This window comes from Clarias gariepinus, chromosome 17 (genome assembly GCF_024256425.1).
Source record: "Clarias gariepinus isolate MV-2021 ecotype Netherlands chromosome 17, CGAR_prim_01v2, whole genome shotgun sequence".
Taxonomy (NCBI): domain Eukaryota; kingdom Metazoa; phylum Chordata; class Actinopteri; order Siluriformes; family Clariidae; genus Clarias; species Clarias gariepinus.
The window spans coordinates 11526350-11548384 of NC_071116.1; the positions used below are offsets into that span (position 1 = coordinate 11526350).

The 22035-nt window shown below is 37.0% G+C and overlaps 2 protein-coding genes across 4 annotated transcripts in view; both read left to right on the top strand.

The window, feature by feature from the left end:
* The window catches only part of smg6 (SMG6 nonsense mediated mRNA decay factor), a 64278-nt gene extending 49039 nt beyond the window's left edge, over nt 1-15239 (top strand). For all 3 annotated transcript variants that reach the window (XM_053515867.1, XM_053515868.1, XM_053515870.1), the window contains 7 exons: nt 2695-2908; nt 3728-3907; nt 5235-5396; nt 5470-5614; nt 5735-5958; nt 13740-13821; nt 13969-15239. In XM_053515867.1, coding sequence (XP_053371842.1) covers nt 2695-2908; nt 3728-3907; nt 5235-5396; nt 5470-5614; nt 5735-5958; nt 13740-13821; nt 13969-14099 — 1138 coding nt within the window. In that variant the 3' untranslated portion in view covers nt 14100-15239. The remainder of the gene's footprint in view (nt 1-2694; nt 2909-3727; nt 3908-5234; nt 5397-5469; nt 5615-5734; nt 5959-13739; nt 13822-13968) is intronic.
* phldb2a (pleckstrin homology-like domain, family B, member 2a) overlaps nt 14362-22035 on the top strand; it is a 66650-nt gene continuing 58976 nt past the window's right edge. The window contains exon 1 of the mRNA XM_053476087.1: nt 14362-14375. Coding sequence (XP_053332062.1) covers nt 14362-14375 — 14 coding nt within the window. The remainder of the gene's footprint in view (nt 14376-22035) is intronic.

The following is a 22035-nucleotide window of genomic DNA, read 5'->3' on the forward strand; positions in this document are numbered from 1 at the left end:
GTTTGTAATGTTACTACTGTGATTATGACTTTGTTTAATTACAATGTTTCACTTGATTTTATCTGCAACTACGTGCGCCTCTAGACGAGCTGCGGCTCATTAAGCCTGGAGAGAACGACCTTATGCCTGAGGCGCTAGTCTATAGTTATATAGCGCCACTCAGCGGTAAAAGCCAGCAAAGGCACAAACCCAAATGCTGTCGCCATACGCCGCAGCGGTAAAAGTTGAATATTGCTTGTCCACCTACTGTATATACCCATTCGAGCACTAGACATTATTAATTCATCCATCTATCTTCAACCATTTATCCAAAGTTGGTTTACAGGGTAGCATTTCCAGCAGGGAACCCCAAACATCCCATTCCTGGCCACCTCAACCTATGCTGATTGGAGGATTCCGAGGTGTTCCCAGGCCAGTGTGGAAATATAATTTCTCTACCTACCCCTCTTGACCTGCCCCATGGCCTCCTTCCACCTAAATGTGCCAACCACATCTCGGATGCCTGATTTACCTCATCTGACTCTTTTCCAAAGTTTTTTACAGATGACTGAGTTTCTCATTCTCTCTAAAGAAAAGCTTCAGGGAGCAAAACTATTAAAATACTACCCCAGCCCTCCTAAGGAAACATTCCCAGCTGGCAGTAACACAACTTAAAAAGCTTTCTTAAATTCTAAGGTCATTGTGTTGACTTAAAACCAGTCAAACTAGTTTGATTTTAGGCTAATGAAATGTAACCATATTTTTCAATCTCGAGGCTCCAGCCAATGAACATGATATGATACAAATGGGACACACTGCACACTGTTTGGAAGGAGATTTGGTGATTTGGTTATTTATTATATAAATAACTATATTTATTATATAAATATATTTATTATATAAATAACCACACTAGTTATAAAAATTGTTGTTATTAATTTCCAGAACATCAAAAGTACCTTATACCTACACAATACATCAGGATCAAGCTCATATTCTGCAGTGGGGGGCAGCACTTTTTGTCCCTTTTTTTTTAATTTATTTTACTTTTAGTTAGCTATGGCCGTGCAGCCATACTAGGACTGTACAATTCTTGACAAAATGCGAATTCCCATTTTTTCCATGGGAATTGAGATCATGGTGTTTCACATCATGTTTTTTTTTTTCTTTCAACAAAAACATTGATTGCACAAAGAAAAGTGTTGTCTGCACAGTATTTACAGTATTAAAAATAAAAGTCACATTTTCCTATTTTAATGTAAATAAAGTAATATGTTGTTAAAATTAAATAGAATATTAACAATAATACATAAAAATAACTAATAAGTAGCACTTATGCATTTTGGATACTCAGACAATTACAAAACTTCATCATGTGTGTTAGTTTTTATTGTTATTATTATTATCAGCATAAGGTAAATGTGACAGTGTTGGGTAGTTTGTTATTAAATACATAGTTTACAGTGTAGAATTTATTGTTTTTAAAAGGTTCATTGCTCAATCTTAACACACTTCCATGCACTTCTCTGTAGCTATCGCTGTTCTCAAAATATGTGTGACAGCTCGAATCAACACGGCAGGTTTAATTATCTAATACATTAAGTTATAGCCCAATTAGAACTGCGCATGCCTGTCTCAGATCAGACAGTAGTATGTATTTTCGTTTTTAGCATGTATGAGACATTTATTGTATGCCATGATAAATGCAACAACCAAAGTTAATCAGAAATAGGTTGTCAATGTAAAAAGGGGGGCTTATGATTGGCTGAAATGTAGCGAGCAGAGTGTTGTGATATTGAGCACATACAGGAAATACAGTTTGAGCACAATGCAAGTGTGATTATTTAGTGAGCCTTTATGTGAACAAAAATGAAATCAGGGTGCAAAACAGTTTTTGGCATTAAAATAACAGCATACTACCCCAACTTCTGATTACTGGTTAGCTTGATTAGCTCTACCTCCTTGTTACACTTCATGTGAGTGACAGCGGAACACCGTAAATGAGGAAGAGAGATGAGAAGTGATTGAATTGTGTAACTAAAGCAATCAATTTCTGTCCTGGTAATTTAATAGTGTTTTGTGTTACACTGTTTGAGTGCACCCAGTGACCTTGACTGATATACTGTAGCAATCTGGGATTGTTGTCAAGTAAATAAGTGAACTCTTAAATGCAGTGGGATCTGAATGCAGGAAAATACTGTACATGCAAGTGAATTGCTGTCATTCAGAAATGAGATCGCATGTGTGTATGAATCAGGATTGTACTTTTTTCTTCTTCTTCTTTTTTTCTCCATAAATTGTGCCACACCAGCAAAATTAAAACAAATCATTTACACATTATACAGTATGGTGCAGGTGGCATTCTGATCTGTGGTACTGTTGTTATGAGAAGGTTAGAAAAAGTAGAAATATTACAGTTAGAATAATGGTTTTTAATAAGTACATTATTATAATGGGAATTATTGCAGCGGTTTTAATAAATTGTGGCATAAACTTTTGACAGTTATAATTTATATTGGAGCTTGCCCATAAAATGCCTATACTTTTTCCCCCCACACACATACAGTGCATACTATACTGATTATGTAAAACTGTATTGTTGATGATAAGTCTTTTGTGGGTAAAAATGGAGCTGTTTTATGATTTATGATAAACCAACAGAATTTGTGCAATTCTACTGTGTTTGTGTGTCTCTCTGTGTATGTATTTTTCTAGAGGAGGTCCTGATGTGTGGCAGTGCCTGGCAGAACTGTGTAATTCTTTGGCGTCTGTGTATCATGGCGAGATTCCACTCTTTAAGGCAGATGCTGATGGAGAGAGTGATGACTTACAACTTCTGGTGCTGGAGGAGGACAGAATGCTGGCCGGATTTGTACCCTTGTTGGCTGCTCCACAGGAGCCATGCTATATTGAGCCCCAGTCAGATACTGTGAGTCTGACCTGCTTGCAGTGCACTGGTACATTAGTGGCACTGTGAAAATTATAAGTGATCTACTATGTGCAGATATGTGAAAAGAGTTTGGTTACCGTTATTGTATCCAAGCTTAGCTTTATGTGGAGCTAAAAATAATGCAGACTAGTGGTGCAGGAAATAATAGTTTGTACCGAAATTTATGAAGGATTTTTAAATGCTTTTTCAATTTGAGCTTAATAAAAAAAATTGTCAATGTTTTAGACATTGTAAAAAAAAAAGTTTTAAGTTTTTTTTATTATAATGTTATAATGTGGACATTTTAAAAAACAAGTTTAAACTTAGGTTAATGTTTCAGATTAATTTTTAGATACCAACGCTAACTTTTTCTCATTTCCATTTTGCTTGAGCTTATATTTATATATGTATTAGCCAAGAAAATCTACCTTTACCTAGGGCAAATTCTAAATGCCTTTCTAATTACATTGATTGTGTCATGTGTATGACAGAATATGTGAGCTGATCCCCCCCCCTACCTAGTTCTCTAGTGGATATTATTTGAGATAAACATTTTGTTTGGGCTTTTGCCAAAAACCAATTTTTATAGGCCAAATTTTTGTTAGGTGAGCTGCACTGTTTGGTTAAGAGGTGCAATGTTTTATTGCATACACACATACTGTATACATACTGTCTGCAAGAGTTAAAAAAGACTTACTATCACACGATCATAGAGCATGTTAATCTTAATGTCACAACTGATAAGTGCATGTTATAAACAGTATGACACACAGAAGCACTTGCAGATATCAAAACCTTTGTTTATTTTTTGTTTTGCAGGCCATGGCAGCTGACTGTAAGAGAGTGACTGTGCTGAAATACTTTCTTGAGGCCCTTTGCGGCCAGGAGGAGCCTTTGCTTGCCTTTAAAGGAGGGAAGTATGTTTCCATAGCATTGCTGGCCACTACCAGCCAATCAACTGAGCACAGGTCTCAACTGCAGACCAATGAGCAGTGTCAGGTTTGAAAACACTCATCTGCACTTATTCAACATCAGGGTAGACCTATATCAGTATTTACAATATTTACTTACTTAGCACTTTAATAATAGGGACAGCCAATAAATCAGCCAATTAGGTGAAATAATTACAATGCATCAATCATGTACATAATAGCCAGCTTTTACATCATGAGCAGCAAATGCCCTGTTGATGAGAGTGGTCAACAAAAAATGTCTGTATTGATTCGAGCTGACACACTCTCCCACTCCATACAGTTCTGATGAGCACAAATGATGTGATGAGGTTTCTTTTTAAAGAAGTTAAAGAAGACAGAGCAGTGTTTCTGTTAGTGTTCGTGTGTGTGAGAAAGTCATCCTACAGTAGCCCCCTCCCTCCTCCTCGTCTCTCTTTTTACTCTTCGTCTTACAAAACGTGTACGGGATTTTTTTTTTTTTAAAGGTAAAGTTTACAGGTTAATGCAGGTTGATGTGTTTGAAGCAGAAAACAATTGTCAAGTGTAAGATTTTGAGCAATTTTGACAAGGATTAAATTGTTATAACTGGATTAGAGCAAGTCCAAAACTGGAGCCCTTGTGGGATTTTTCCAGTCTGCAGTGGTCAGGACATATCTGGTCCGGGGGACCATGGCTGACCCTTTCGCCAGTTCACCAATTTTCCTTCCTTTGACCTCTTATGGTATGTTAGGTAAAGCCTTTATTTATCATATATACATTACAGAACAGTGAAAGTCTTTTTTTTGCATATCCCAGCATAATTGGGGTCAGAGCACAGGGTCAGCGAACATTCACTGATGTGCATGTAGAATGAAGTGCCCTGTATCATGGCTGACTCTGTCGCCAGTTCACCAATTTTCCTTCCTTGGACCTCTTCTGGTATGTTAAGTAAAGCCTTTAATTATCATATATACATTACAGAGCAATAAAATTCCTTCTTTGCATATTCCAGCATAATTGGGGTCAGAGCAAAGGGTCAGCTAGCATTTACTGATGTGCATGTAGAATAAAGACTGGACCATGTACAGTAGTCTCATTCTATAGAAGAGCTACTGTACCTCAGATTGCTGGTTCGGAGAGAAAAGCGTCAGAACTGTATGAGTGGCAAAAAGGGGACCTACTTAATATTATGTTGGTGGTCATTTTGTTATGGGTAATCATTGTACATCTAGTTTCACATATCAGGAAATTAAAGGTGAAATTCTGGTGCAAAATTTCATTCATTTATTAAAGTTTAAAACCTTTGAATCTTTAGTGTATAGCAGGCATCACCATGCTTGGCCATTTTTTTTTGTTTTTGAAGGAGATTGTATTTATGCATATGTGCTTTCCAGGACAGCAATGTGATCATAGAGGAGACATCACTGTCCACATCAGGAGAAGAGATGGATGAAGGGATGGATGAAAACGAAAATGATTTCCGAGAGCTGAGAGCTCGGCACCATGCTTTAATGCACAAACTTGCAGAACAACAGAAAAGGAGAGAAAAAATAAAGGTGTGACAATTTTACAATTTTCCCCCACTCTACTTTAAGCACTTGTAACAGCCGGTATGTCACTTCACAACAGGCTGTCCTACAAATTAGAAGCCAGCTGGAGCTGGAGATCAGGCCTCTCTATCTTATTCCTGACACCAACTGCTTTATCGACCACCTGGAGGGATTAAAAAAACTTCTGGCATGTGGCATATACATACTGGTGGTACCACTAATAGGTCAGACAGCACTTATTTTTTTATACATTTTTTTTTTATTTACAGTATTTATTATTGTTAAATATACAAATTAATGGATTCCATTCATTTTATATTATAAGCGTATATTTTTTCACACAGTGATTACAGAGCTAGATGGTTTGGCTAAAGGACAAGAATGCAGAGATGTAGACTCCATAGATGAAGCATCTCATGTCAGGCTGGTGCAGGAATGTGCTAAAGCAGCTGTGGCTTTCTTAGAGAAAGGCTTTGAGGCCAGAGAGCCTGGCCTGAGAGCACTGACCAGCAGGGGAAACCAGTTAGAGTCGATTGCTTTCCGCAGTGAGGACACCTCTGGACATAAGGTCTGTGAATATTTTTTGCATTTTTTTTTAACAAAATGTTTATGGTGTATATATACTGGTAATAGTATAATTCACTGTTTCTGGGTTTTCTTTTGAGTTTTTTTTTTTTTTTAATCTTTAAAACATTTATGGGAAAAAAATTTTTTTTTTTTCCATACAGTAGAATCACTAGTTACTAAATATATTTTTTGAAAACTGTTTGTTTTTAAAAGGGTGTGACATATAAAGGAAGGCTAAAAAAAAAAAGGAACAGAATAATCTTGTGTATTAATATGCATTAGACGTAAAATTTACATTCACAAAGGGTCATGTGAAATAGGGACATAAAGAAATAAGAAAAACATAGTTTGCTTATAGTCTACATACACATGTAATCAAGACTAGAAAAAGGTAAATGTCCACTCTGAACACCTTACACAGCATTTTTCAGTCTCATTAACGAGAAATCAAACATAGAGGTACAGTAGTGGTGACAGCAAATACTAGACTCCAAGTTCCAGAATGTATTACAGCTGTACCATTATTGCAGAGATTTTTTCAGTTAGTTTGGTGCTCTAGATCAGTGGATCTGCCACATGATCATGGGGTACCTTATGCCCTGCACATTTTTCTGTTATCTCAGCTCTCAACACACCTGATCTAAACTTTCTGTCGGGTTTGGTAGAGCAGGGCAAAGAGTAAAATGTGCAGGGCGGTGGGTTTTCTAAGAAATCACTTTCGATGTCACTGAAATGTTGTTGCTAATATTTAGCAGATTAGCAGATAAGATTAGCAGATAAGATTAAAAAATTACAACTTTGTAGTCTGCACTCCTAAATTCTTAACCAGATGAGTGTTTACTACACTTCAGGTTTCCTGGTAGCATTGTTATCAGGGACAACCTTTCAGCTCAAGTTCACCTCAGGAGACAACAGTAAGCAAACCTTATACAGTACATGGTCATTTTAACATTTGCACCAATATGATGGTCTGTAGCTGTAATTCTACACTAAATGAGCTAACTGACCAAAATCTCTGAGGATCAGTAAAGACTGGCAAAAAAAAAAAACTATTTAAAAAAGCTAAAACTACAGTGCCCATGCTCTTTCAGTATATTAGCTAAAGTATTTAAACCCTATGGTCTCTTGTGAGAAAGAGTAATTCATTTTACTTAGTACTTATATTGTTAGGTATTCAGACACTGAAGGGTCTTTGCTTGTTGCTCTCTCTTCATTTTAAGCAACTAACACTAAGCTGTTATCACAAAAATTGGTGTTAGCATTAAAATGTAACAGAAAATATACTGAAATTATAGTATGTATATTTTTTTATTCTAATGTAGGCTTTCTGTAAATTGTTACAATGATTACCTTGAGCATATTAAAAATAATAATAATAATTCAGTTTGTTTTTGCTATAATTGTGCTTTTGAAATTACATTTAACTTTAAGTTAAAGCATATACTATAATATTATTTTGAAATATGTTTTTAAAAAAAAAAGTATGATGTTAGTATACTGTTTGTATATTAATCGATGGTACAATTTTTGTTAGTACAGTAGTTGATCAATTGGAATGGTTATTACAGTCGCGCTCACCGCCGCGTAAAACGTCAGCGGCCAAAATAAATCAGTTGCATTTCAAAGTCATTCGTAAAATGGCCGCCAGGTGGCGTAAAGTGACATTTTCGCTCGTGGCCGTAAATACAACAGTGACCGTTATACAGCGTATCTCTGTATCGGTTTATTGTTATTTAAGTTCTGGATTATTTCAGGTACTTTAAACACATTGTTGGGTTGCTCATGTTGGCTCATATGAGATGTAGTTTACAAATGAACACCTGGTTGGGTTATTTTGACCCAACAACTGGTTTATTCATTATTCTTTCCTTACTCCAAATATCAGCCTGCAGAATGTTTGAAATATTACTGTTTATTGTGTTACAGGTGTAGTTTTAAGAGTTTAGGCAGGAATGCGTGTGTATACAGCTCAAAACCTCCATCAGTTATTAAAGATAGCGGCTATTTAGAAAACATGCCCAGTGATTTCTGAGCTTCAGGAAATCTCCCGGCGCTCTGCGCATAACACCAGGCCAACTCATGTCGGAAAGAATTTATAAACGGTTTCTAAACGTGGGCTATTGTTTTTTTACTTATAATATTTGTTAATTTAATTTAAATGAGGTTTGGGCTCAGGACTTCGATTCTGCATCGTGATTCTCCTCTTTAATTTACTCCATAGTTTTAATCAGCGCTCAGCCGCATGCATTAAGTTTTCCAGAGCGCACCGGCAGAAGTAGACTAATGATTATGAACACGTCGGGAAAACAGCAAGCAGACTGACTCTGACCATTTAAAAAAACGTTTGCGTTCATTTTCTGACGCGCTCAAGTTCACCAAAAACAATACAGAACAGCGCAGCTTACAACACTTACAAAATCACAACACTTACAAAATCACAACGTTTTTTCGTTATTGTGAGTGCGCTTAAATAAAAGTTGAGTCTTATAAAGGCATGTAGTCTTATATCTGACACAGTTTTTTCAGCCTGTCACGGCGTGCGCCCAAATCAATATCGCTCCTCGCTCACTAGTTAGGCGGCTTCCCCTTCAGACATGCGAAGCAGCGGGACCGCAGAATTACACATGACTGGTGAGCTATCGTTGCTATCGTTGCCCGGGCTTGCACCCCGCGCTATAAAATACTCGGGGTTTGTTGGGCTACAGTGGATTTTACTACGCGCTGTGTAACAACGCGGAAGTGCGGCATGCAAGCAGGGCAAATGGAACGCGCCCCAGGGACTTCAAAGGAGTGAGAGGTGGGAGGGGGGCGGTCCGGCCATCCGCGGAGAGCAGAGTCAGCGCGAGCAGACGGATGGCCATTGCACTCACACCGCGTAGCAAAATCCACTGTAACCCAACAAACCCCAATCATCACCAGCCGTGCCTTATTCCGTCATGTCATGTGGGCATTATAAGCTTTGTATTGAAAACTTCTAACTAAAAAGTGGCGGCTGGCACGCCTAAAAATAGACGCAGGTTATTTTTTTAATAGTCTAAATAAAAACCCTCCGATTTAATTTCCTATAGTCTAACCAGCGCTCAACCGCACGCATAGTTTTCCCGAGCGCGAGGAATTTTTTTGTGCTAAATAATGTTTATGCAGTATAAGAATTCCTATTAATCCTGGGTTGTTCTTTTAGTGTCACTATAGTGCTTTACAATGCCAGACAACATTCAAATACAAATTATTCACCCTCCCCAGGTGTGAATCGGCTGTTCTCACCTATACATTCAGAGGAACTGAAATGCACTTCTCCCCACTTTAAAAACCTCTTGAATCTGAGGCTCTTCTGGAGACTTTCAGTGATTTCAATTTGTGTAATTTTAATCTCCTGGATTCTAGATTATAAAGTTGACATTGTTACCTTTTTTAATCATTGGAATGGAAGAACTTATTTTCCTTATGATAGCATAAATTGCATTGTTTTTAATCAGTCTATACACAATAATATTCTTTGATATTTATTATTATTATTATTTTTAAACGGGTATGGGGGCTATCTTGGTTCATTAATCTCCGTGCCTGGTTTAGGTTTAGTATTCAGTGCGCATCTGTTATATTACAACTATCATAACACTCAAATACCTTTTATTGGGGGTTAAGTGACTGATGTGCCTAACATTTTTCAGCTGAGCCTTTGTTTCACTGAAAACGACCGCGACACCCCTCTCTCTCTCTCTCTCACACACACACACACACACACAGAGCCGACCAAATCATTAGCACGTCCCTCCCTCAAACAGCACAGACATTTACTTTCTATCCATTTACTTACACCTGAACTGAGTTGTTTGAGTAACATGGGTCGAACCCCTTACAAATCATAACAGTCTACTGCATTTCATTCTTATAATAACGCAAAAACACAAGCGGGGCTGAATGACCAACATCAGCTGACGCAGTAGAACGTCCTGACAATGTTATAATTTTTATGGTCATTTATTTTAGTTAATAAATCTACTATAAATTTAAAGAACACAAGATATAAGACGACACAAAACCCTACACGCGTCTTTTCTAATTACACGTGATAAAATTTAAAGGCTCACTGTGTTAACATTTATTTTGTTTAAATTTGATCCTAATAAGATTTAATTTAATTTAAATTCTACATTTGTATCGTTATTTTAGTTCTGTGATTATAAATTTGTTTAACTACAATGTTTTACTTGATTTTATCCGCTACTACGTGCAGTTCTAAAACTCTGTGTCTCATTAATCCAGCAGAGAATGAACTAAGGCATGAGGCGTCAGCCTGTAGTTATATAGCGCCACTCAACTGAAAAAGCCAGCAAACGCACAACGCCAAACGGTACCGCCGAGCGCGGCGACGGTAGGACCTACGATGGATTAACCGATGGATTAACCACTGTATATTTGCAGTGTACTATAGAAAATGTAAATATATCTGTCGTACATTAAAGTTTTCATAAATAATACATTTACATATTATTAATTTATGCAATTTAATTGATCTATTGTATGTCGGGTTAAATTAATTGGATTAATAGGTCAATTCACTATTGAGTCACATTTTATTACACACACATTTTTACAATTATTTAGGTAAACTTTGAAATATTGAATGAGGTGAAATATTTTTTTCATTTTTTTTTGTTAGCTTCACTATTTTTTTTTATTTTTTTTTTTAATGGCCACACAGCTGTTTATTCCCGATCCTGTGAACATGAGGAAATGCTCTTATGTTTGCTATTAAACATAGCTATGGTTTTGCTGTTTTTTATGTTTTTTTTTTTATTATTCTTTTCCTTCCTCCTCCACTTTCTGCTCTCTGCATCCCAAACCATCTCAATTGGATTTAGATCAGGTGATTGTGGTGGCCAGGTCATTTGATGCAGCACTCAGTCACTCTTCGTTTTGGATAAATCACTCTTGCATAACCTAGAGGCATTTTTAAGGTCATTGTCCTGTTGGAAAACAAATTATTGTGTCACTAAGTGTAAACCAGATAGCATTTTATGTTGCTACAAATTATTGTAGTAGCCATGATGGTTAAAATTGTGCCAACAGTGTCGCAAACAAAACACCCCCACATCATCAGAACACCTCCATGGTGCTTCATGCTTCACAGTGACAGCCACATGTTTAGGAACCGTCTGTTCACCCTCTTTGTACGTCTAACAAAGACATGGTAGTTAGAACGAAAAATCTCACAGTTGGACTTATCAGACCAAAGGACAATTTTCCACATATGTGGAATATCCATATAATGTCCATTCCTTGATTTTCTTGGCCTGTCTCTTCTGCTTGTTTTTCTTAATTTTTTAAAACTGTTTTTATTAAGAAATTTGTCTTCCTCTTGAATGCTGAGAATCCTTTATGTGGTCTGTAATCTGAGGTGTTTCTGAGACTGGTCATTGTAATAAACTGCGCAGCAGAGATAGCTTGTGGTCTTCCTTTCCTTGGGGACCTCAAGAGTGCCAGTTTCATCATAGTTTTAGATGTTCTTGGATTTATTTTTATTTTTTTTTATTGACTGACCTTTATTTTTTACTTAATAGTTGCGTATAGTTGATATAGTTGCAGTAACACTAAACGGGGCTATTGACTCTGTACCCTCCCCTTCTCTGCACAAAACAACTGATGATCTAAAGCACATTAAGAAGGTCCACAATTACACAAATTAACTCTTGACAAGGCACACGTGCATTAAAAACCATGTCATCAAGTTAATCTAATGAAAGAATGCCATGAGTTTTAATTTTGAACAGTCAAACATATAAAGCATGGTCCTAGTTTGTTTAATACTTTTTACCACATTTTTATTTTTTGTTTGCTACATAATTGTACATGTTCTTTTATATATATCTATGTTTAGATATCCTCAGTATTGATGTACAATGTTGAAATGAGTAATAAAAAAAGAAAAAAAAAACACTGAAGGAGAAGGTCCAGACTTTTTGTGGTGTGTCTGTAGGGATGGGAATCGAAAACCGGTTCTTGTTGAGAACCGGTTCCTAGTGTTTCAATTCCTCGGAATCGTTTGCAAAATTTGCAAACGATTCCCTTAACGATTCCAATGGGCACGAATGACGTCATCACGCGCATTGCGTAACTTACGCACGTTGCGTAGCTTACGGTCAGTCAATAGTAAGCATGGCGCCTAAGCAGAATAAACACTCAAAAGTCTTCCAAATGAGAATTGATAAGGGAATCGATAAAGAATCGAATCGTTAAGCAGAATCGAAAATGGAATTGGAATCGTAAAAATCTTATCAATTCCCATCCCTATGTGTCTGTGTGTACGCGCATACAGAAGGGTGAGTCAATTTTCTGCACTCTGGCTGTAGAATTTATTTTAGGTCACTTGACACATAGATAATTTTTCAACATAATATTTTTGCTTTTAAACACACACTGTGCATCTAGTCAACAAGCTTTTGCATTCCGCCAATAGAACATAATTGTATGAATGCCATGATTGCACATCTGTCTTCACTTCTTCATCAAAAGTAAAAGTTTGATGTTAGCTCTCAGGCTCATATAATACATTCATGTCTTTTCACCAGTAATGATTCTTTTTAAAAAACTTTCACCTTTCTTAGAGAATCAGTCCAATTTTTTTTGCAGATTTCTAAACGCTTCTGTCTTTCATAAGTTGTCTCGGCACCAGGTACATAAAAATAAAAAACGCATAACTGCATGCTGCTCTTTTGCTGTGAAGATCACAAGGTGGGCATCTATTTATGCTCACAACCTCAATTACAAATAAAGTGATGGAACCCGCTCACACTTCCACAACTCCTTACTGATTTTGTTGTGCAGCCTTTAGGCCATGAGGTCATTTGTCATAAAAAAACAGCATGTTATGAATATTTCCACTGAGGACATTCGGTTTGGAGGCTGTGCCTCCATGTTTGTGCAAATTTTGTCAACATGGTGAACTGACAAAAAGGCAGCATGACTATCTTGAAATTGAGGTTCAACCCATATTTATATTTACTGAAATTTGATTGGTTGTTCGTGGTCACATGGCTTGGCATAGCATCTTCATATTAAATCGCTGACTTTGGTTAAAACATTTACTGCTCATGTGGTGTTATTCATTTTATAATGTCTTTTTAGCTCCCCTGAGGGTCTTATTATTATTATTATTATTATTATACAAAACTTGTGTTCCTCCAGGCTATTGTTTATACTAGGCATACAAAGTTTGTGTGAAAGGGACAAACTGTTGAAATACAGAGATATACCCAAGTTTTGCACCATGCAAGAAGTCAAGACACCTGTAAATTCTATGATTAGATTTATGCAACAAAATTTGTTTTTAAGCAAGTAAGCTTTAGCTATTAAAACATAGTAATCCTTTTTGACTTTTCTTCAGCGGTTTTAAGAGCATCAAAACTCACCATCCACTTTATTAGAACTTTTTACACATGTTCTGTACATACATGCAGTCATAACATGCAGTTATTCATGTGGCTGCAGCACAATACAGAAAATCATGCAGATACAGGTTAAATCCCTTAGGTAGTGTTCACATCATAAATCAATGTAGAAAGTGTGATCTCTTTGACTTTGGGCATGGCATGGCTGATTTTGGTTTGAGTATTTCAGGTGTTGTTCCTGGGAATGTAACATATAGTACCAGCCTAAACAGTTAATGTGATGTATTCCTGCATAGAACATATGCAGGAATACTCCCAAATGCCTAAATGTAGAACATAGAGTTAAAAAAAAAATTAACCAGATATCTCTTTTGGCAACTTTTATCTCCAGGGCAACAATGATGATGTAATTCTGTCCTGCTGCCTGCATTACTGTAAAGACCAGGCTAAGGACTTTATGCCTGTGCAGAGAGGTGAGAAATCAATACCATCTGTCTAAGCCAGTAAGCATGTGTCTGCACATGTTAGGTTTTCTGCGTGTTTTATTGTTTTAGAAAAGTATGCCAAGTACTTGATCCTGTTTTAATATTTTCAATACTTATTATTGTATTTTCTGTTAGATGGAACAGTTCGGCTGCACAGAGAAGTGGTTTTGCTCACAGATGATCGTAATTTGCGTGTTAAGGCGATAACCCGGAATGTTCCAGTTCGAGACGTCCCTGCCTTCCTGAACTGGGCGAAAGTGGGCTGAGCTAAAGGAACAGCCCTCATGATGTACAACCTATGTTCATGCTGAACTGCAACAAAGTGGAGAGCAAGAACATGAAATAGAGGCAGCAAAAGATGGAGTATGTTTGTGATGGAGGATATCAGTGAAGCTTTTTTGTTATAAAACAAAACAAAAGCAAGTAATGAAGAAATAATTCATTTTAATTAGATGAGTTCCAATGTCCTCTTAATAACAATGCATAGAGACTAACAGGTGAGTCTTTAAGATGGTAAAAAAGACTAAGATGACCAGGGTCAGGTGAGTGGTTGAGGCAGGAGAGGAGTCTATTTTAGAAGAAGAAGCAACCTTTACTTGCTATAGTATATGTTTAATCTATCAATATTGAACATTAAAATGCACTAAGAAGGACAGGTTGGGAAGCTATGTAGATATGTATGCCGCATTGAATGTAATCACTTTGGTCCTCCACTGACAACGACTGCTAGGATCCATTTTTGGATGGATGTAATTAGTTCAGGGCAGAGACAGACAAGAGACACTGTCATCTGTTTTTTTTTTTCTGTGGATTTCAAAAAAAAAAATTTTTTTTTAAAGTTTGTCCTCTGTATCTCTCTCTATCTCACTCACTCACTTACTCAGGTGCACACAGTAGTGCTCTCTAAGTTGTTTCATATTTTACCACAGTATAAAGATAGCATTTATGGCAAAAAGGCAAAATTAAAAGCAAAACAATATGATTCATCAGTTATTTTGTCTAAAGCATTGAACAAAGTTAAAACTTCAAACATTGTCTTTTCTTTTATTAGTAAATCACAAACTGTAAATTCTCATTAAACTTTGCTATTCTCACTATGTTTTAAGTTGATGGATAAAGACCTATAATAATTTTACAGTGTACATAGTTAGGGTGATTTATTTAGTAGCTGTGTTGTACAAATGTTTCAAAACATGACTTTTTCCTCTGTTATAAAACAGTATGCTTAGGATGTGGTGTGTTGCAGCATAACCAATAATGTAAGTTTCTTGTTACCCACAAAAAATTCAGATTTTTGGATTTAGTGTTCTAGAACATAGTTCCTTCTCTATCATCTATGGGCAGCAAATTCACAGTTAACCATATATGTTTTTCTAATTTTGTTTTAATAAATGTTTTGAAATCTTGCTGTTTTTTACCCTAATTTTCTAGACTGGTGGAATTTAATTTGTAATTCATTTAAGCCTGCAGTGCATTTAGTAAAAATGCATTTAGTAAAACATAGTGAAGGCATTATTTCTTAAAATATCCACTGCTCAGGCAAAAAAAAAAAAAAAAAAAAAAGCTTATGCAATTGTACAAGATTTATTTCAATTCAGTCACACTTCTTTCTATATATCATTTTGTATTGATAATGGGCATTATAATGTCTTTTTCAGTTATGTGTAAAAATGATGTCACGTGTTTCCTAAACCACAATTTTACAGTTCAAGGCTGATGAATTCTGGCATTGTCATCTTGGAATATGCCTGCTACATCAGGGAAGAAAAAAAATCAAGTGCTGGGAAAAATCTGGTCATTCAGTATATCCAGGTAGTCAGTTGACCTCAAAATACTGTTGCTGAACCGAGACCTGAGCAACACCGGATCATAACACTGCTCCACAGGCTTGTACAGTAAGCACTAGGCAAGAAGGATGCACCTCTACATCTGCCTCTCCTCATACCCTGATGAACCCATCACCGTGGGACAGAATAAATCTGAAAAAAAAAATGCTTTAAATTCTCCCTAGTAAACTGACATCTTTTTTTCTGGTTAGCTTCAGTCATTTTATTAAGGCTACACAGTTTAGCAGAGAGGTAAGTGGGTGCAGGGCCATTTTAAGCTTTGTAGGCAAGCATCAGCGTTTTGAATTTGAGGCGGGCAGCTACAGGAAGCCAGTGCAGGAAGCGGAGGTGTGGTGTGGGAGAATTTGGGAATGTTAAAAATGAGACGTGCTGCTGCATTCTGGATCAGTTGCAGAAGACAAATTGTGGACAGAGACAGGCCTGCCAGGTGTGAGTTGCAGTAGTCCATCCTTGAAACAACAAGGGACTGAACAAGCACCTGAGTAGCCTGTGAAGAAAGAAATGGGCGAATTTTTCTGATATCGTAAAGAAGAAATCTACAGGAGCGAGTAAGGTTAGCGATGTGTGGGGAAAATGACAGATGATGGTCCACGGTTACCCCAAGATTGCGGTCGGTGGCTGAAGGAATGATTTGGTTGTTGTCGAGGGATATCCCAAGGTCTTGACATGGGGATGAGTTTTATGCATACAAATGAATACAATTAACATGGATGAGAATGGCACTGGCATTTAGCTTGGGTCAAATGAGTGTACAGGTAATGAAAGTTTAAAGGGAACTGTTTAGGGATCAATTGAACAATGTTCATCACCATTATTCAGTATCTGTTATGTATTAATATATTACAAATATAAAAGATATATTGAAAACATATTTTTAAAATATATCTTCAATATTTTTTGAGTAATGTGAAACTTCATGGTGCCTATGTTACCAATATAATGAATAGTCAAGTCTGTGTTCGGGATACATTTACATTTAGGCATTTGGCAGACGCTCTTATCCAGAGCGACTTACAAAAAATGCTTTAAAGTTTACATCCCTACAGCAGTGTGTAGGGAGTATACTGTAGTTTAAAGCATACTGTGAAACAGACACCTTTTGCACCTTCATTGCCCACTTTATGGTATGGTATGTTCGATAATGCCATATTTTTGTTTAGCAGGTGTAAGTTTTCTACTCACATATACAATGGAATGTTCTTCGTTGCTGAAGTCCTGTGAGAGGATGGCTCTAAGCCTGGTTTCCCGAAGTGTCTTTATGCAACAGGAATGGATGTTCGAAGTCAAGGTTTTAAAGGATGGACGAGCTTGTGACCAGCTTGTGTTAAATGCTGTCTCTGTTTAAAGTGTAAGGCGTAATGCCGCAGTGTAAGTGTGATGCTGACGAATTACAATATTTCCACGAGATACAATATAATAATGTCCACGAGATGTTGGGACATGGCTGGGGCCATGGAGGCCAAGGGGAAGGACTTGGTATTGCCAGTGGCCTTGTTCCGTGCTAAAGCCCGTTGTCTTTTTTGCTTCTGGTGTTAGGGCCACAGGCCTATAGCCTTTAGTAAGTTCCAGTATAGGAATGAACCCAAGCGGTCCACCAGGGGTAGTGGATAAGCATAAAACTTTGAGAAGTCTGATGAAATCATTGCATGAACAGACGGACCCAACAGGTTTGGGTACCGTCACTATGGGACTAGACTAGGGATTAGTCAACTCCTCTCTAATGCCATTATGTAGCATGTTTTGTACCTTAGTGACGATGACACAAAACTAAGGAGATGGGCCTCTGGGGCTCAGTATGGTCAGAATCATACCGGGTGGGGTTTTTATGTAACAAGTGGGTCAGCCCTGGATCGGTGGATATGATGTCCTGGAACTGATCCACGTGCTCATTCAGTTCCTAGTGTTGCGCAGCTGTTCATAATTTATTCTGTACATATTTAATGACTAAGTGTAATGGAGTTGTTTCTGGATAGCATGTCGCATAATTTACTATGACCAGAATATTTTCTTGGCTGTCCATCTGCTTTTCCTTCTCTCTCTCTTAATTGTGTCTTGCAGTGCTTTAGATGAGGGTCTTCCCCCTGGAGCTGAAGTTACCCTCTCTCTGGACCTGCTGCAATAAAGTGTAAGGGAGAAAAGAAGAAATGTTTGCCTCACCTTCTGCCTCAGCATCTGTGCTGTCATCCGCTGTGTGGGTTAAGGTTGGGTGGTTTTCGGCCGGCATTTTCCCTGCGGAGCTTCCTTTTGCGGGAAGAGGCCGTTCTACTCAGGTCGGGCTTGGTGGGCATAGACTCGTCTTGTGGCACATCAGAGCGGTGCAGAGGCACCGGGAGCTTGTAGCTCCCAGTAGGCTTTCATGTGCCTTTTAGTGACGAATGACTTTTGCCTTGCCAGTCTACCACAGAGGAGTGATGTAGGGGTGGCCATGCTTCTGCAGTTGGTTTTCTACCACCTTTTCTGTTCCATTCAACTTTCCATTAATGCAATTAAATACAGCACTCAAATCTTATCCAGTCAGCAGTCTTCCCCATAATTGTGTAGCCTACTGAACCAAATTGAGAGACCATTTGAAGGCTCAGGAAAGCTTTGTTAGATGTTTTAACTTATTTAGCTGATTAGAGTAACACCATAAGTCTCCAATATTTAACTTTTTCAGAATATTAAAATTTTCTGAGATACTGAATTTTTTGGTTTTCTAAGCCATAATCAAAATCAAAATACATAAACCCTGGAAATATATCAGTCTGTGTGCAATGGATCTATGTAATATATGAGTTTAACTTTTTGAATTGAATTACTCACATAAGCAGTAAGCATAAGTAGTGTTTACAATAGCACACAATTGCGCTGGGCCCCGCGGATTTGGCGGGGGATCTATTGGGGCCTCATCTGGCGACACTGGTTACTTCATTTAATGATTGCTTTAGACATCATTTATTAATGTGCAGCCCAGACACATAGAAAGAATAAACCATTTACTTGCTTATCCTAACGGTGGTCAAAAACGAAAGAAAATTAATCAAATACTGAAAGATTGCCATAGCTCACAACCTTTTTTTTTCCTGAAAATCTAAATGAAACTTCAAAAACGAAAAGGAGGAAGACCTAGCTATGCCACCCACTGAAAAAGCTGCGGCCGGTGGATTTCGCTCAGGGATCAATATCCACAACCACTTAAAAGAGGACAAAAAGGCAAAGAGCATTGTGCAAATATGCAAACCTGGCACAAACTCGAAGTCCGACTAAAATTAGGAGAAACTTATTGACAAGTGTCAAGAATTGCATGCTCTTGAAATACAGCATTGGAAGGCTGTTTTAAGCAGAATACTTAAAACAGGCACTAAGAGGGCATTCAGAAAAGTTTTTTTAAGCTTCTTAAGGTAAAACCAATAAAAGTCCTTTAATTTCTTACAGCTAAAAGGTTTATTTATCATTTTACACCCCCCATTTAAAAAAAAAAAAAATATTGTTTTATATCTAACTAACAATTTTATGTGCTTTTATGCAGTTCTAAGTAAAATGTATCTGGTTTATATTTGTCCCACTTAATTCTATATACTCAATATTAGGGATTCTGCCAAAATGCCTAAATGTAAATATTACTGTTGTGCAAATTAAAGGAAAATCCTAGGCAGTGTTGGGGAGTGGGGGCCCAAGGTCCTGACTTTTCTTGGGGGCCAAAAATGGTAAACACGCCCCTGGACATAAATCAGCTTTTTTGATGATATACCAATTTATTGAGATGCACCTGTATACATTTATTTACTTAAAGAGTACCCGTTGATCAGATTTCGTGTGTGCAGTTCTATTTTTTTTTACCACTGGAATAACAGCACTTAAGTGGTATAAGTCGATTTTAACACGCCTTAAGTAATTTTAAGATAACCTTTTTTTTCGATTTCTCATCTGTGATTTACTCTCCGATTACCAAATAGGGAGTGTATTAGGCAACCTTATTTCTTTACCTACTTCTTTGTATTAATAAGTTAAACAGAGAGTTCTGCCGTATAAAAAGACAGGCAGACATGTACGCCTTCAACCTGAAATAATATCACTGTATACACTATCATTACATTAAAGCTGATCAGTTTATTTTAGCTTTAACCTTTATAAGGATTTCCAAAAACTCTGTCAACAACCAATACTTCTGCTGGTATATGAATAAAAAAGAAATAAAATTTTCAATTTTGACCAATTAAAAGCAGGTTTAGAAACATTCAAAATACACAAGTCTTTTAGTAAATGCATACAATGACTTAACAAAGTTTTCTTAATCTTTAGCAGCCAAACTGTTTGGCCAATCAATTGTGTTTTAGTGTATTTTTGCTATAAACCTCACTATTGAGTCGAACAGTGATGACTAATTTTAAAAAGTGAAAAATTCTCCTATTAATAAACAGCAACTTAGGTAGCTAAAGAAAAGGCCTGGCAGAAATTCTCAAGGGAAAAACTCTAAGCATTTGGTTGATGTACAAATTTCAGGCAGTCATTGATGAAAAAAGATTTAGTGTTAATATTTTTATTAACACTAAATATTATTTTATTAATGTAAATAATTCTTATATTTATAATTATTACAATTACTTTTAAGCATATGAAAAAAACTGCCACTTAAATGACACAAACATATTTATATAACTCACAAGCACATTTTTGTAAACATGTGAAGATCCAATCATCAATAAAGTATACCTCACACAAAAGAATTAATGAGAAAACAAATGGAATAATCTAAGTTGTAAATGTTAACTTATGCACTAAGGATTTCACAAGAAAATATTCAAACAGTGAATATAGCTGTGTTTCTATCTAATGTTAACTAACAAAAAATTATATAATTTTTTTTACAGCTCGTAGTGTCCAGATTTCTACAGAATATGAAAGCACACTGTGTTTTCAAATCCTAACCCTGACCTCTGCCTCCACATCAACTTCTTAGTATGGAGGTTTTACATGCAACATGATTGCAACATGATACAAACTTTTTGAAGTCAGTATAACATTAGATTATGTGAACACTGATAGATAATTACTGCATATAAACTTACTACTGTAGATCAGGTGTTTATGAAAATGAGCAACTATTTAACAAAATACAGGGGTTGGACGATAAAACTAAAATACTGGCCAATTTAGTGTTGGAGGTTTCATGGCTAAATTTGACCAGCCTGGTGGCCAATTTTTAATGATTGCACATTCCATCAGTAAGAGCAGTGTGTGAGGCTTTAATTAGCAGAGTAATAGCACAGTTTTGCTTAAAATATTACAATGCACACATCATCGGTGATATATCAGAGTTCAAAAAAGGGCAAAGTTAGTGCGCATCCTGCTGCAGTTATATCAAGAGCCACGGTATCCAGTGTAATGGAAAGACGAACCCTATCCAGCAGGAGTAACTGTGGACACAAATGGAAGCTGTCTGAAAGGGATGTCCGGGTGCTAAAATCACAGCTGCCCAACTCACTGTAGAATTAACCGTGTACCTCAACTGTTCTGTTTTCACCAAAACTGTTCTGTTACGCGTCAGAGCCAAGGACTACCGAACCATACTGGAGGACCATGTGCACCCAATGGTTCAAACATTGTATCCTAAAGGCGGTGCTGTGTATCAGGATGATAATGCACCAACACACACAGCAAGACTGGTGACAGACAGGTTTGATGAACTGCTCAGATATTATCCAAATATTATTGAGTAACTTTGGGGTGTTTTTGGAGTCCTCCACCAGCATCACTTAGTGACCTAGCCACTATTCTGTTAGAAGAATGGCTCAAAATTCATCTGGCCACTGTGCAGAACTTGTATTTGTCATTCCTAAGACGAATTGATGCTGTATTGGCCGCAAAAGAAGGGCCTACCATACTAATACCATACTAATACTAATGTATGTATGTAATTATTTATAGCTAACTTGCTGCTTACAGAAGGCTGATTTCCAACTCGTTCTTCATGCCTAATCATGGGTACTACTTGATTTTCCCAAATACACTACATCCCTATGAGTACTACTTGATGTCCCCAAATACACGTGTGCTACGTAGGGCACATCTTAGGTTCAACAAATTGTACTGCACCTCTGCTTTTAAGCCTTAATTTTTGGCTGTCGAGTCATAGAAAAAATGCAGTATGTTGGTCAGCAAGTGACCTATTCTAAGACAAATGCTGTGTGCATTTGTTCCTGGGGCTGGATTTTGGACATGCCTGTACTACCTCAATTTATTTATTGCTTTGATTTCACTGTCTGGCAGCTATTATCATCAACTTGCTTTGTGTGTTCTACCTTATACTGTACCTCTTTATGATAAGTAAGCCATGCCCTTTATCGTCCTCTTCCCTCTCATGCATCTCCCCAAG